The sequence below is a fragment of the Eschrichtius robustus genome, chromosome 17 (assembly GCF_028021215.1).
Source record: "Eschrichtius robustus isolate mEscRob2 chromosome 17, mEscRob2.pri, whole genome shotgun sequence".
NCBI classification, from domain to species: Eukaryota; Metazoa; Chordata; class Mammalia; order Artiodactyla; family Eschrichtiidae; genus Eschrichtius; species Eschrichtius robustus.
Window position 1 is genome coordinate 50,020,533 of NC_090840.1, and position 15,757 is coordinate 50,036,289.

At 40.3% G+C, this 15,757-nt stretch overlaps 1 protein-coding gene across 1 annotated transcript in view; it reads right to left on the bottom strand.

The window, feature by feature from the left end:
• Positions 1 to 13,446: 13,446 nt before the first annotated feature.
• The window catches only part of RGS22 (regulator of G protein signaling 22), a 168,269-nt gene continuing 165,958 nt past the window's right edge, over positions 13,447 to 15,757 (bottom strand). The window contains exons 25-27 of the mRNA XM_068525488.1: positions 14,854 to 14,947; positions 14,656 to 14,736; positions 13,447 to 13,501 (exon numbers count right to left, since the gene is read on the bottom strand). Of these exons, the coding sequence (XP_068381589.1) occupies positions 13,491 to 13,501; positions 14,656 to 14,736; positions 14,854 to 14,947 (186 nt within the window). The 3' untranslated portion in view covers positions 13,447 to 13,490. The remainder of the gene's footprint in view (positions 13,502 to 14,655; positions 14,737 to 14,853; positions 14,948 to 15,757) is intronic.

Here is a 15,757-nt window from a genome sequence, read left to right on the forward strand (position 1 = left end):
GGACACCAATGGGGGAAAACCGCGGTGGGGTGGGGATGGTTGTGTGCTGAATTGGGCAATTGGGAATGACATGTATACACTGATGTGTATAAAACTGATGACTAATAAGAACCGGCAGTACAAAAAAACATACAAACAAAAAAACAACTAGTACTAAACTTTCTTTGGGTTATTTGTATGGAAATATGTTAATATAAACGTTTCAGACATTACATGAAATTTCTAAAAATGTTATATGTTCTGGTATAATGTTATAAGTCATAATTCTAGTTATTACTTTAAAATGTATATCTCAGAAATAACTAAAAAAAAAAAAAGAAGAAAGTGTAATCTGCTGTTTTTCGATGGAATGTCCTATAAATATCAATTAAATCTATCTGGTCTTTTGTGTCATTTAAAGCTTATGTTTCCTCATTAATTTTCTGTTTGGATGATCTGTCCATTGGTGTAAGTGAGGTGTTCAAGTCCCCCACTATTGTGTTACTGTCAATTTCCTCTTTTATAGCTGTTAGCAGATGCCTTATGTATTGAGGTGCTCCTATGTTGGGTGCATATATATTTATAATTGTTATATCTTCTTGGATTGATCCCTTGATCATTATGTAGTATCCTTCTTTGTCTCTTGTAAAATTCTTTATTTTAAAGTCTATTTTTTCTAATATGAGTATTGCTACTCCAGCTTTCTTTTGATTTCCATTTGCATGGAATATCTTTTTCCATCCCCTCACTTTCAGTCTGTATGTGTCCCTAGGTCTGAAGTGGGTCTCTTGTAGACAGCATATATATGGGTCTTGTTTTTGTATCCATTCAGCAAGCCTTTGTCTTTTGGTTGGAGCATTTTATCCATTCACGTTTGAGGTAATTATTGATATCTATGTTCCTATGACCTTTTTCTTAATTGTTCTGGGTTTGCTTTTTTAGGTGCTTTTCTTCTCTTGTTTTTCCCACTTAGAGAAGTTCCTTTAGCATTTGTTGTAGAGCTGGTTTGGTGGTGCTGAATTCTGTTAGCTTTTGCTTGTCTGTAAAGCTTTTGATTTCTCCATCGAATCTGAATGAGATCCTTGCCGGGTAGAGTAATCTTGGTTGTAGGTTCTTCCCTTTCATCACTTTAAGTATATCATGCCACTCCCTTCTGGCTTGTAGAGTTTCTGCTGAGAAATCAGCTGTTAACCTTATGGGAGTTCCCTTGTATGTTTTATAGTAATCTTTTCTTTAAAATTTATTTATTTTTATATTTATTTTTGGCTGTGTTGGGTCTTCGTTTCTGTGCGAGGGCTTTCTCCAGTTGCGGCAAGCGGGGGCCACTCTTCATTGCAGTGCGCGGGCCTCTTCTGTATCGCGGCCTCTCTTGTTGCGGAGCACAGGCTCCAGACGCGCAGGCTCAATAGTTGTGGCTCACAGGCCTAGTTGCTCCGCGGCATGTGGGATCCTCCCAGACCAGGGCTCAAACCCATGTCCCCTGCATTAGCAGGCAGATTCTCAACCACTGCACCACCAGGGAAGCCACCCTTGTATGTTATTTATCGTTTTTCCCTTGCTGCTTTCAATAATTTTTCTTTTTCTTTAATTTTTACCAATTTGATTACTATGTGTGGCAGCATGTTTCTCCTTGGGTTTATCCTGTATGGGACTCCCTGCGCTTCCTGGACTTGGGTGGCTATTTCCTTTCCCATGTTAGGGAAGTTTTAAATTATAATCTCTTCAAATATTTTCACTGGTCCTTTCTGTCTCTCTTCTCCTTCTGGGACCCCTATAATGCGAATGTTGTTGCATTTAATGTTGTCCCAGAGGTCTCTTAGGCTGTCTTCATTTCTTTTCATTCTTTTTTCTTTATTCTGTTCCGCAGCAGTGAATTCCACCATTCTGTCTTCCAGGTCACTTATCCGTTCTTCTGCCTCAGTTATTCTGCTCTTGATTCCTTCTAGTGTAGTTTTCATTTCAGTTATTGTACTGTTCTTCTCTGTTTGTTTGTTCCTTAATTCTTCTAGGTCTTTTTTAAGCATGTCTTTCATCTTCTCGATCTTTGCCTCCATTGTTTTCCTGAGGTCCTGGATCATCTTCACTATCATTATTCTGAATTCTTTTTCTGGAAGGCTGCTTATCTCCACTTCATTTAGTTGTTTTTCTGGGGTTTTATCTTTTTCCTTCATCTGGTACATAGCCCTTTGCCTTTTCATCTTGTCTATCTTTCTGTGAATGTGGTTTTTGTTCCACAGGCTGCAGGATTGTTGTTCCTCTTGCTTCTGCTGTCTGCTCTCTGGTGGATGAGGCTATCTAAGGGGCTTGTGCAATTTTCCTGATGGGAGGGACTGGTGGTGGATAGAGCTGGCTGTTGCTCTGGTGGGCAGAGCTCAGTAAAACTTTAATCCGCTTGTCTGCAGATGGGTGGGAATGTGTTCCCTCCTTGTTGGTTTTTTGGCCTGAGGCGACCCACCACGAGCCTACCCGGGCTCTTTGGTGGGGCTAATGGTGGACTCTGGGAGGGCTCGTGCCAAGGAGTACTTCCCAGAGCTTCTGCTGCCAGTGTCCTTGTCATCACAGTGAGGCACAGCCACCCCCCGCCTCTGCAGGAGACCCTCCAACACTAGCAGGTAGGTCTGGTTCAGTCTCTCCTGGGGTCACTGCTCCTTCCCCTGCATCCCAATGTGCACAGTACTTTGTGTGCGTCCTCCAAGAGTGGAGTCTCTGTTTCCCCCAGTCCTGTCAAAGTCCTACAATCAGATCCCGCTAGCCTTCAAAGTCTGATTCTCTAGGAATTCCTCCTCCCATTGCTGGACCCCCAGGTTCAGAAGCCTGAGGTGGGGCTCAGAACCTTCACTTCAGTGGGTGGACTTCTGTGGCATAAGTGTTCTCCAGTTTGTAAGTCACCCACCCAGCAGTTATGGGATTTGATTTTATTGTGATTGCACCCCTCCTACCATCTCATTGTGGCTTCTCCTTTGTCTTTGCATGTGGGGTATGTTTTTTGGTGAGTTCCAGTGTCTTCCTGTTGATGATTGTTCAGCAGTTAGTTGTGATTCTGATGTTCTCACAAGAGGGAGTGAGAGCACGTCCTTCTACTCTGCCATCTTGAACCAATCTCCTCAGTAGGAAAACTTTAAATGGTAATTGATGAATTTCTCAAGGCTCAGTGTAGAATAGCTTGAGAGTTAGAAATCCAAGGGGGGCCCTTAGCTTCCATACCCTCCTCCCTGCCCCTCCACCACATTCTTGAATTTTACTTACAGGAGCTCCACCAGGTTCTCATTGTAAAGATCAGAGAAAAATCCCCTCCTGCTTCTGGTATGGGGAAGGATGGAGGAACCATACTGGAATACACCCAGAGTTCTCTGGTCTTCCTAACAAGGCCAGCCCTCAAGGGAAACTATCCTGCCACAGCCTAACAGACTGTGGTTTTTCCATAGCCTAACTGACATGGGAGAAGGGAAATACCCAACTCAGGCTCACTAACGGACTGAGATCTACTCAGGGGACTATAAAACACTTTTTCTCTCACATTCTACTACCACATTAATAGTGCTCCTGTATAATAACAGGGATTACAGATAAAAGAACTGCAAGCCTCAGACCCTATGAAGGAATCTCTAGGAAAACCCAAAACAACAGAGGAGATAAAAAATAAGGACATAGAATAAATTTCAGCCATTAACACCACAGCTATAGCAAACATTAAATACAGCCTAACTCCTAGCCAGAAAAACATAAAACCTCACACACTAAGTGCCCATATGCCTCAGTTCCTTTTACCTGATGCATCATATGTTACTTTCAACAAAATGTTACAAAGCATGCTAAAAGGCAAAAAAAACACAGTCTGAAGAGACAAAAAGTAAGCATCAGAATCAGACTCAGATATGGCAGAAATTTTGGAATTGTCAGACCAGAAATTTATAATGACTATGATTAATATGCTAACAGATCTAATAAAAAAGTGAACAATATGTAAGAACATCTGAGTAATGTAAGCAGAGAGATGGAAATTCAAACAGAGAATCAAAAGGAAATGCTAGTAATTGAAAACACTGAAACAGAAATGAAGAACGCCTTGGATGGGTTCATCAATAGACTAGATACAGCTGTGGGAAGAATCAGTGAGCTTGAAAAGAGGTCAGTAGAAAATTCCAAAACTGAAATGCAAAGAGGAAAAAAGCAATGAAAAAGACAGAATAGAATATCCAAGAACTATGGGACAATTACAAAAGGTGCAACATATATGTAATAGAAATAGCGGAAGAAAAAAAAAGGAACAGAGGAAGTATTTGAAGTAATAATGACAGAATTTTCCAAAATTTATGACAGACATGAAACTACTGATCCAGAAAGCTCAGAGATCACAAGCAGGACATATACTAAAAAATCTACACCTAGACATATCACATTTGAATTGTGGAAAATCAAAGATGAAGAGAAAATCTTGAAAGAAGCCGAGGGATAAGAAAAGAATTGCATTTGCCTTCTCTTCAGAAACCATGCAAGCAAGAAGAGAGTGAAGTATTTGAAGGGTTGAAAGAAAAAAACCCACTAACCTAGAATTCTTTATCTGGTGAAATTATACTTCAAAAGTAAAGGAGAGATCAAAAAAGTAGCTACTGGAGATAGGGAGAGAAGATGGCGGAAGAGTAAGACGCGGAGATCACCTTCCTTCCCACAGATACAGTAGAAATACATCTACACGTGGAACTGCTCCAACAGAACACCCACTGAACGCTGGCAGAAAACGTCAGACCTCCCAAAAGGCAAGAAACTCCCCCCGTACTTGGGTAGGGCAAAAGAAAAAAGAAATAACAGAGACAAAAGAATAGGGACGGCACCTGCACCAGTGGGAGGGAGCTGTGAAGGAGGAAAGGTTTCCACACACTAGGAAGCCCCTTCGTGGGCAGAGACTGCGGGTGGCAGAGGGGGGAAGCTTCGGAGCCACGGAGGAGAGCGCAGCCACAGGGGTGCGGAGGGCAAAGCGGAGAGATTCCCGCACGGAGGATCAGTGCCGACCAGCACTCACCAGCCCGAGAGGCTTGTCTGCTCAGCCGCCGGGGCGGGCGCGGCTGGGAGCTGAGGCTCGGGCTGTGGTCGGATCACAGGGAGAGGACTGGGGTTGGCGGCGTGAACACAGCCTGAAGGGGTTAGTGCACCACAGCTAGCCAGGAGGGAGTCCGGGAAAAAGTCTGCAGCTGCCGAAGAGGCAAGAGACTTTTTCTTCCCTCTTTGTTTCCTGGTGTGTGAGGAGAGGGGATTCAGAGCGCCGCCTAAATGAACTTCAGAGACGGGCGCAAGCCGCGGCCATCAGCGCGGACCCCAGAGACGGGCGTGAGACGCTGGGGCTGCTGCTGCCGCCTCCAAAAATCCTGTGTGCGAGCACAGGTCACTCTCCACACCGCCCCTCCCGGGAGCCGGTGCAGCCCGCCACTGCCAGGGTCCCATGATCCAGGGACAACTTCCCCAGGAGAATGCACTGCGCGCCTCGGGCTGGTGCAACATTACGCCGGCCTCTGACGCCGCAGGCTCACCCCGCCTCCTCCGTACCCCTCCCTCTCCGCGGCCTGGGTGAGCCAGAGCCCCCGAAGCAGCTGCTCCTTTAACCCCGTCCTGTCTGGGCGGGGAACAGACGCCCTCAGGCGACCTACACGCAGAGGCGGGTCCAAATCCAAAGCTGAACCCCAGGAGCTGTGCGAACAGAGAAGAGAAGGGGAAATCTCCCCCAGCAGCCTCAGAAGCAGCGGATTAAAACTCCACAAACAACTTGATGTGATGCATCTGTTGAATACCTGAATAGACAACGAATCATCCCAAATTCAGGAGGTGGACTTTGGGAGCAGGATATATTAATTTTTCCCCTTTTCCTTTTTTTGTGAGTGTATATGTATATGCTTCTGGGTGAGATTTTGTCTGTATAGCTTTGCTTTACAATAGCTTTATTTTACTTCACTATATTATAGCCTCTTTCTTTCTTTCTTTCTATTTTTTCTCCCTTTTACTCTGAGCCGTGTGGACGAAAGGCTCTTGGTGCTCCAGCCAGGCATCAGGGCCGTACCTCTGAGGTGGGAGAGCCAACTTCAGGACACTGGTCCACAAGAGACCTCCCTGCTCCACGTAATACCAAACGGCAAATATCTCTCAGAGATCTCCATCCCAACATCAAGACCCAGCATCACTCAATGACCAGCAAGCTACAGTGCTGAACACCCTATGCCAAACAACTAGCAAGACAGGAACACAGCCCCATCCATTAGCAGAGAGGCTGCCTAAAATCATAATAAGGCCACAGACACCCCAAAATACACCACCAGACGTGGACGTGCCCACCAGAAAGACAAGATCCAGCCTCATCCACCAGAACTCAGGCACTAGTTCCCTACACCAGGAAGCCTACACAACCCACTGAACCAACCTTAGCCACTGGGGACAGATACCAAATACAACGGGAACTACGAAACTGCAGCCTGTGAAAAGGAGACCCCAAACACAGTAAGATAAGCAAAATGAGATGACAGAAAAACACACAGCAGATGAAGGAGCAGGGTCAAAACACACCAGACTTAACAAATGAAGAGGAAATAGGTAGTCTACCTGAAAAAGAATTCAGAATAATGATAGTAAGGATGATCCAAAATCTGGGAAATAGAATAGACAAAATGCAAGAAACATTTAACAAGGACGTAGAAGAACTAAAGAGGAACCAAGCAACGATGAAAAACACAATAAATGAAATTAAAAATACTCTAGATGGGATCAATAGCAGAATAACTGAGGCAGAAGAAAGGATAAGTGACCTGGAAGATAAAATGGTGGAAATAACTACTGCAGAGCAGGATAAAGAAAAAAGAATGAAAAGAACTGAGGACAGTCTCAGAGACCTCTGGGACAACATTAAACGCACCAACATTCGAATTACAGGGGTCCCAGAAGAAGAAGAGAAAAAGAAAGGGACTGAGAAAATATTTGAAGAGATTATAGTTGAAAACTTCCCTAATATGGGAAAGGAAATAGTTAATCAAGTCCTGGAAGCACAGAGAGTCCCATACAGGATAAACCCAAGGAGAAACACGCCAAGACACATATTAATCAAACTGTCAAAAATTAAATATAAGGAAAACATATTAAAGGCAGCAAGGGAAAAACAACAAATAACACACAAGGGAATCCTCATAAGGTTAACATCTGATCTTTCAGCAGAAACTCTGCAAGCCAGAAGGGAGTGGCAGGATATACTTAAAGTGATGAAGGAGAAAAACCTACAACCAAGATTACTCTACCCAGCAAGGATCTCATTCAGATGTGATGGAGAAATTAAAACCTTTACAGACAAGCAAAAGCTGAGAGAGTTCAGCACCACCAAACCAGCTTTACAACAAATGCTAAAGGAACTTCTATAGGCAAGAAACACAAGAGAAGGAAAACACCTACAATAACAAACCCAAAACATTTAAGAAAATGGGAATAGGAACATACATATCGATAATTACCTTGAATGTAAATGGATTAAATGCTCCCACCAAAAGACACAGGCTGGCTGAATGGATACAAAAACGAGACCCATATATATGCTGTCTACAAGAGACCCACTTCAGACCTAGAGACACATACAGACTGAAAGTGAGGGGATGGAAAAAGATATTCCATGCAAATGGAAATCAAAAGAAAGCTGGAGTAGCAATTCTCATATCAGACAAAATAGACTTTAAAATAAAGACTATTACAAGAGACAAAGAAGGACACTATATAATGATCAAGGGATCGATCCAAGAGGAAGGTATAACGATTGTAAATATTTATGCACCCAACATAGGAGCACCTCAATACATAAGGCAAATACTAACAGCCATAAAAGGGGAAATCGACAGCAACACAATCATAGTAGGGGACTTTAACACCCCACTTTCACCAATGGACAGATCATCCAAAATGAAACTAAATAAGGAAACACAAGCTTTAAATGATACATTAAACAAGATGGACTTAATTGATATTTATAGGACATTCCACCCAAAAACAACAGAATACACATTTTTCTCAAGTGCTCATGGAACATTCTCCAGGATAGATCATATCTTGGGTCACAAATCAAGCCTTGGTAAATTTAAGAAAATTGAAATCGTTATCAAGTATCTTTTCCAACCACAACGCTATGAGACTAGATATCAATTACAGGAAAAGATCTGTAAAAAATACAAACACATGGAGGCTACACAATACACTACTTAATAATGAAGTGATCACTGAAGAAATCAAAGGGGAAATCAAAAAATACCTAGAAACAAATGACAATGGAGATACGACGACCCAAAACCTATGGGACGCAGCAAAAGCAGTGCTAAGAGGGAAGTTTATAGCAATGAAAGCCTACCTCAAGAAACAGGAAACATCTCGAATAAACAACCTAACCTTGCACCTAAAGCTATTAGAGAAAGAAGAACAAAAAAACCCCAAAGCCAGCAGAAGGAAAGAAATCATAAAGATTAGGTCAGATATAAATGAAAAAGAAATGAAGGAAACAATAGCAAAAATCAATGAAACTAAAAGCTGGTTCTTTGAGAAGATAAACAAAATTGATAAACCATTAGCCAGACTCATCAAGAGAAAAAGGGAGAAGACTCAAATCAATAGAATTAGAAATGAAAAAGGAGAAGTAACCACTGACACTGCAGAAATACAAAAGATCATGAGAGATTACTACAAGCAACTCTATGCCAATAAAATGGACAACCTGGAAGAAATGGACAGATTCTTAGAAAAGCACAACCTTCCGAGACTGAACCAGGAAGAAATAGAAAATATGAACAGACCAATCACAAGCACTGAAATTGAAACTGTGATTAAAAACCTTCCAACAAACAAAAGCCCAGGACCAGATGGCTTCACAGGCGAATTCTATCAAACATTTAGAGAAGAGCTAACACCTATCCTTCTCAAACTCTTCCAAAATATTGCAGAGGGAGGAACACTCCCAAACTCATTCTATGAGGCCACCATCACCCTGATACCAAAACCAGACAAAGATGTCACAAAGAAAGAAAACTACAGGCCAATATCACTGATGGACATAGATGCCAAAATCCTCAACAAAATACTAGCAAACAGAATCCAACAGCACATTAAAAGGATCATACACCATGATCAAGTGGGGTTTATCCCAGGAATGCAAGGATTCTTCAATATACGCAAATCAATCAATGTGATACACCATATTAACAAATTGAAAGAGAAAAACCATATGATCATCTCAATAGATGCAGAGAAAGCTTTCGACAAAATTCAACACCCATTTATGATAAAAGCCCTGCAGAAAGTTGGCATAGAGGGAACTTTCCTCAACATAATAAAGGCCATATATGACAAACCCACAGCCAACATTGTCCTCAATGGTGAAAAACTGAAACCATTTCCACTAAGATCAGGAACAAGACAAGGTTGCCCACTCTCACCACTATTATTCAACATAGTTTTGGAAGTGTTAGCCACAGCAATCAGAGAAGACAAAGAAATAAAAGGAATCCAAATCGGAAAAGAAGAAGTAAAGCTGTCACTATTTGCAGATGACATGATACTATACATAGAGAATCCTAAAGATGCTACCAGAAAACTACTAGAGCTAATCAATGAATTTGGTAAAGTAGGAGGATACAAAATTAATGCACAGAAATCTCTTGCATTTCTATACACTAATGACGAAAAATCTGAAAGTGAAATTAAGAAAACACTCCCGTTTACCATTGCAACAAAAAGAATAAAATATCTAGGAATAAACCTACCTAAGGAGACAAAAGACCTGTATGCAGAAAATTATAAGACACTGATGAAAGAAATTAAAGATGATACAAATAGATGGAGAGATATACCATGTTCATGGATTGGAAGAATCAACATTGTGAAAATGACTCTACTACCCAAAGCAATCTACAGATTCAATGCAATCCCTATCAAACTACCACTGGCATTTTTCACAGAACTAGAACAAAAAATTTCACAATTTGTATGGAAACACAAAAGACCCCGAATAGCCAAAGCAATCTTGAGAACCAAAAATGGAGCTGGGGGAATCAGGCTCCCTGACTTCAGACTATATTACAAAGCTTCAGTAATCAAGACAGTTTGGTACTGGCACAAAAACAGAAATATAGATCAATGGAACAGGATAGAAAGCCCAGAGATAAACCCACACACATATGGTCACCTTATCTTTGATAAAGGAGGCAAGAATATACAGTGGAGAAAAGACAGCCTCTTCAATAAGTGGTGCTGGGAAAATTGGACAGGTACATGTAAAAGTATGAAATTAGAACACTCCCTGACACCATGCACAAAAATAAACTCAAAATGGATTAAAGACCTAAGTGTAAGGGCAGACACTATCAAACTCTTAGAGGAAAACATAGGCAGAACACTCTATGACATACATCACAGCAAGATTCTTTTTGACCCAGCTCCCAGAGAAATGGAAATAAGAACACAAATAAACAAATGGGACCTAATGAAACTTAAAAGCTTTTGCACAGCAAAGGAAACCATGAACAAGACCAAAAGACAACCATCAGAATGGGAGAAAATATTTGCAAATGAAGCAACTGACAAAGGATTAATCTCCAAGATTTACAAGCAGCTCATGCAGCTCAATAACAAAAAAACGAACAACCCAATCCAAAAATGGGCCGAAGACTTAAATAGACATTTCTCCAAAGAAGATATACAGATGGCCTACAGACACATGAAAGAATGCTCAACATCATTAATCATTAGAGAAATGCAAATCAAAACTACAATGAGATATCATCTCACACCGGTCAGAATGGCCATCATCAAAAAATCTAGAAACAATAAATGCTGGAGAGGGTGTGGAGGAAAGGGAACACTCTTGCACTGTTGGTGGGAATGTAAATTGATACAGCCACTATGGAGAACAGTATGGAGGTTCCTTAAAAAACTACAAATAGAACTACCATACGACCCAGCAATCCCACTACTGGGCATATACCCTGAGAAAACCATAGGTCAAAAAGAGTCATGTACCAAAATGTTCATTGCAGCTCTATTTACAACAGCCAGGACATGGAAGCAACCTAAGTGTCCATCATCGGATGAATGGATAAAGAAGATGTGGCACATATATACAATGGAATATTACTCAGCCATAAAAAGAAATGAAATGGAGGTATTTGTAATGAGGTGGATGGAGTTAGGGCCTGTCATACAGAGTGAAGTAAGTCAGAAAGAGAAAAACAAATACAGTATGCTAACACATATATACGGAATCTAAGGAAAAAAAAAAAAAAAGGCCATGAAGAACCTAGTGGCAAGACGGGAATAAAGACACAGACCTACTAGAGAATGGACTTGAGGATATGGGGAGGGGGTGGGGTGAGATGTGACAGGGTAAGATAGTGTCATGGACATATATACACTATCAAATGTAAAATAGATAGCTAGTGGGAAGCAGCCGCATAGCACAGGGAGATCAGCTCAGTACTTTGTGACCACCTAGAGGGGTGGGATGGGGAGGGTGGGAGGGAGGGAGATGCAAGAGGGAAGAGAAATGGGAACATATTGTATATGTATAACTGATTCACTTTGTTATAAAGCAGAAGCTAACACACCATTGTAAGGCAATTATACTTCAATAAAATGTTTAAAAAAAAAAAAAGTAAAGGAGAAATAAAGATGTTCTAAGGCAAACAACAGACCTTCCTTGAAAGAAATTTTAAGAGAAGTTCTTCAGAGAGAAGGAAAATGGTATGTTAGAAACTCAGATCTACACAAAGAAGGAAAGACCATTAGAGAAGGAATAAATGAAGGTAAAATAATACCTTTTATTTTTCTTATTCTTTATTGACCTAGGAGAAAACAGTTTGCTCAAAATAATAACAGCAATAATGCATTCAGTGATTATAGCTTATGGATAAGTGAATTCATTGACAGCAATATGATAAGGGACAGGAGGGAGAAACTGGAAAATTCTGTTAAAACATACTTGCATTACCCATGAAGCAGCAGAGTATTATTTGAAAGTGGATTTTTATTAGCTGTAAATGTATATTGCAAACTCTAGGGCAACCAACAAGAAAATTTTAAAAAGAAGTATAACTGATACGCTAAGAGAGAAAATGGAATCACATAAAATGCTCAGTTAAAATCAAAAGAAGGCAGAAAAGGAATGGAATTAAAAAAAAAAAAAAACAAGGGCAATGAATGGCAAAGAGATACAAACTTCTTGGCCAATATGGGGTATAGAGGAGTGTGGGAGCAGAGGAAACTACAGGGTTCCAATGCTTTAAAAAAAAGTGTCCAAAAAACCACTGCTTTAGAAGAAAAATGATCTTTGAAGTGTGCCTCCTGATGCTTCCCCCCTTTACAATGTCTAACTCTTTAGAGAATTAGGAATGGTAGTTCCTATTTTGAATATACTTTCTGGGATCATAATAAGGTGAAAGTCTAAGGCTTCCAACCTGCTAAGCCAGGTCACAGTCCTTGGAGCTTCTGAGTCCTGAGGCCAACAGATGGTGAAGGTTCATCCTCCCAGATCATTTATTTCAGATTCTCCTTTCCCTCCAGGAAAGAGGATAGGAGGATGTATGTCTGGGTTCTCTCTGCTATAAGTGTAACTCCAGTTAATAAGAGGGCTTTTGCCTTTTAAAGGTCTTCTCTTGCTACCCTAACAGTTTATCTCAAAGAGTGGTCTGTGGAATGCCCGTATCACAAAGACAACTAGGATGTCCATTAAAGAGGGAGATTCCTGGGTTCTGCTCAAGAACTACTGAATCAGACTCTCAGAGAGTGAGCCCAGGAATCGGCATTGCTAGCAAATGTTATGGTGAGTCTTATGCACACTAAAGTCTGAGAACCACTGCTTTAATACACGGTTTCTTTAGAGTGGGATAGGGATAAGGTGGGGAAGGCTCTTCCCTCTATGTTTTGGGTCAATTTATTGCTAGGAATATTAGTCCCCTAACCACTTGCCGAATATATCTGCTAACCAAGTACAGCTAACCCTTGAACAACACAGAGGGTAGGGGTACTGAACCCTTCACAAAGTTGAAAATCTGTGTATAACTTATAGTAGGCCCCTGTATCCACAGGTCCTCTGTATGTGCAGTTCTGCATCTGTGGATTCAACCAACCACAGATCTTGTAGTAATGTAATGTTTACTATTGAAAAATATCTGCGTATAAGTGGATCTGTGCAGTTCAAACCTGTGTCGTGCAAGGGTCAACTGTATAGTGAGTGCTCAAGGAATATTTGTTGAAAGACTACTTGAGGAGCAAAACATAGTTCCTTAACGTGGGCGATAAGCAAAACATTTTGATTCTTCTAACCTAGATAGAAGTCATTTTATCCTAAATAAGTTAAAAATTTTTTTATAGTCTTGTATGTCGTGTGTACAGAAGAGACTTCGTTTTCAAACTGTGGAAGTAAAACAAGCTAAACTTTATTTAGATGATAGGCTTGCTCTAAAGCAGACCGTCAAAAACTCACTTGAGCTTCCATGTTAGTTAAATTAGGTTTAAAGAATTCCTGCAAAAAAAAAAAAAAAAAAAAAGAAGAAGAAGAAATGATTGAAACATAAGCTGCTAGAGAAAATTTAAATCCCAACCAACAAAAACAGAAACGTACACAGAGTTGTAAGAAGGATCAAAAAAGTTAACAAATGTGTCAGCACACCCTAAATGTTGGAGGGACTGTGAGGTTGGTCTAAGGGGTGGGGGAACTGACAGAGGGCACAGTGGGTAGAATAAATCAGAAGAGAAAAGAGATGAGCAGGCTAAGAGCATAAAGGCCTGCTCGTCAAACCCTCCCAAGAACCAGAAAACTAAGGATTTTCAGAAACAAAAATCTAAGCTACAAGACGGAAGATAAGAGAAAAGGGGCTTTTACTGGGTTCTTTAAGTATTAGGTCAATGGGTTACACACATTACATTATACTAGTATACTACTTTGTAAGGGCATTGTTAAACTCTAACGCTAGTATCAAAACTGTATAATCACATCAGTATCTGTATGAGAGAAGGACCCCAGCTTGATTTTCAGTTCTTTATTTTCAGTTCCTTCTTATATTCCCATCTTGGGAAAGTGGAACTTAGAAAAATTCAGCTTGGGAAACCTTGGGAAACTGAGCCCACTCTTCCATAAATGTTCTTTGTGGAAGAGAAGACTAGATAAGGAGTAGACAGAAGGAATAAATTATCATTCCCCAGGGGTCTTCCTATTCAGGAGACTGTGCCATTCAGAAGGGAGGCAAGGTGCTCCTAGCCATCAATTTGCTACTGGACAGTGTAAGTGTATGTGTGTGTGTTTTATGTGTGCACTGTGCAGGTGTGCATGTGCATTAGTGTGTGAGTCAGAGGGACATGGATGGGACTGATCAGTTCAGTCTATGACTTATCTTGTACCTATCAGCAGCAGCGTATACACTTCCATGAGTGCTGTCACTCTGGAAGTATAATGTAGTGTTGGGTATATGTCATAGTCTTTCCTCCTCAGCAGAGGAGAAAAAAACAGAGACAGACGGAACACACACACACTCTGAAATTCTCCTAACTTGGGGGTCAGAGCAGTTGGGAAGGAATCAGTCCTCATCCCTTCCTACCCTCTCCAGATGGCCAGGTGAGAGGTAGAGTTCTAACAATAAGGAAGAAAGAACTGAAGACAGACTATCACATGAAACTCACTCTGGATGTTGTGGGAAGATATGGTCTTTTTCAAAGACATAGCGGAAGCAGTAGACTTGAAATTTGTAAAAGATGGTGTGGCTGCACAAAAATAAGAGAAATAAGGGAAACAGTGAAGTAATCATTAACAAAGTCCGTTAATATTAATCTGTAATAGAAGATAACAAAGCAACCCTGTAAGCAAAAAGCAAAAATTACCTGCAAACAACTTTGTTTCTAGTTCTTCTTGAATTTTAAGAAGAATCCTTTCCTGTTCTAAGGCTTCTATGTACTTTGAGTAGCACCAGGTTGGCTAAAAAAACAATTTTCAAAATTAATTTTGGAAATATTTGCCCCAGGAAATAAACTGAAGGTAAGATAGTATCAGCTCCCTCATTTAAACCGTTTACTCTAGAAGAACACATATAAAGTAACATGCACATTTCAAAAATTTATATGAATTTTCACAAACAGAACTTACTGATTAAAACTTTTAACTGGGTACCAAAAATTATTATGGATCTACATTTATGTAGATATATTTATGATGAAGTAAAGGGATTTTTCTATAGCCTTGACCTAAATTTTTAATAATTTAATTTTTCTTCTAGTTTTATTGAGATGTAATTGACATATAGCACTGTTTAAGTTAAAGGTGTACAACAATAATGATTTGACTTACACACATCATGAAATGATCACAAGAGGTTTGGAAAACACCTATCATCTCACATAGACATAACACTGAAGAAATAGAAAAAAGAATTTTTTCCTTATGATGAGAAGTCTTAGGATTTACTCTCTTAACAGCTTTCATTTGTAACATACAGCAGTGTTCATTATTTTTATCATGTTGTACGTTACCTACTTAGTACTTATTTATCTTATAACTGAAAATTTGTACTTTAGATTACGTTCATCTAATTCACCCTCCCTCCACTCTCCACCTCTGGTAGCCACAAATCTGATCTCTTTTTCTATGAGTTTGTTTGTTTTGGAAGTATAATTGACCTACAACACCACGCTAGTTCCTGGTGCACAACACAGTGATTCGATATTTCTATACGTTAAAAATGATCACCATGATAAGTCTAGTTGTCATCTGTCACAATAAAGATATTAC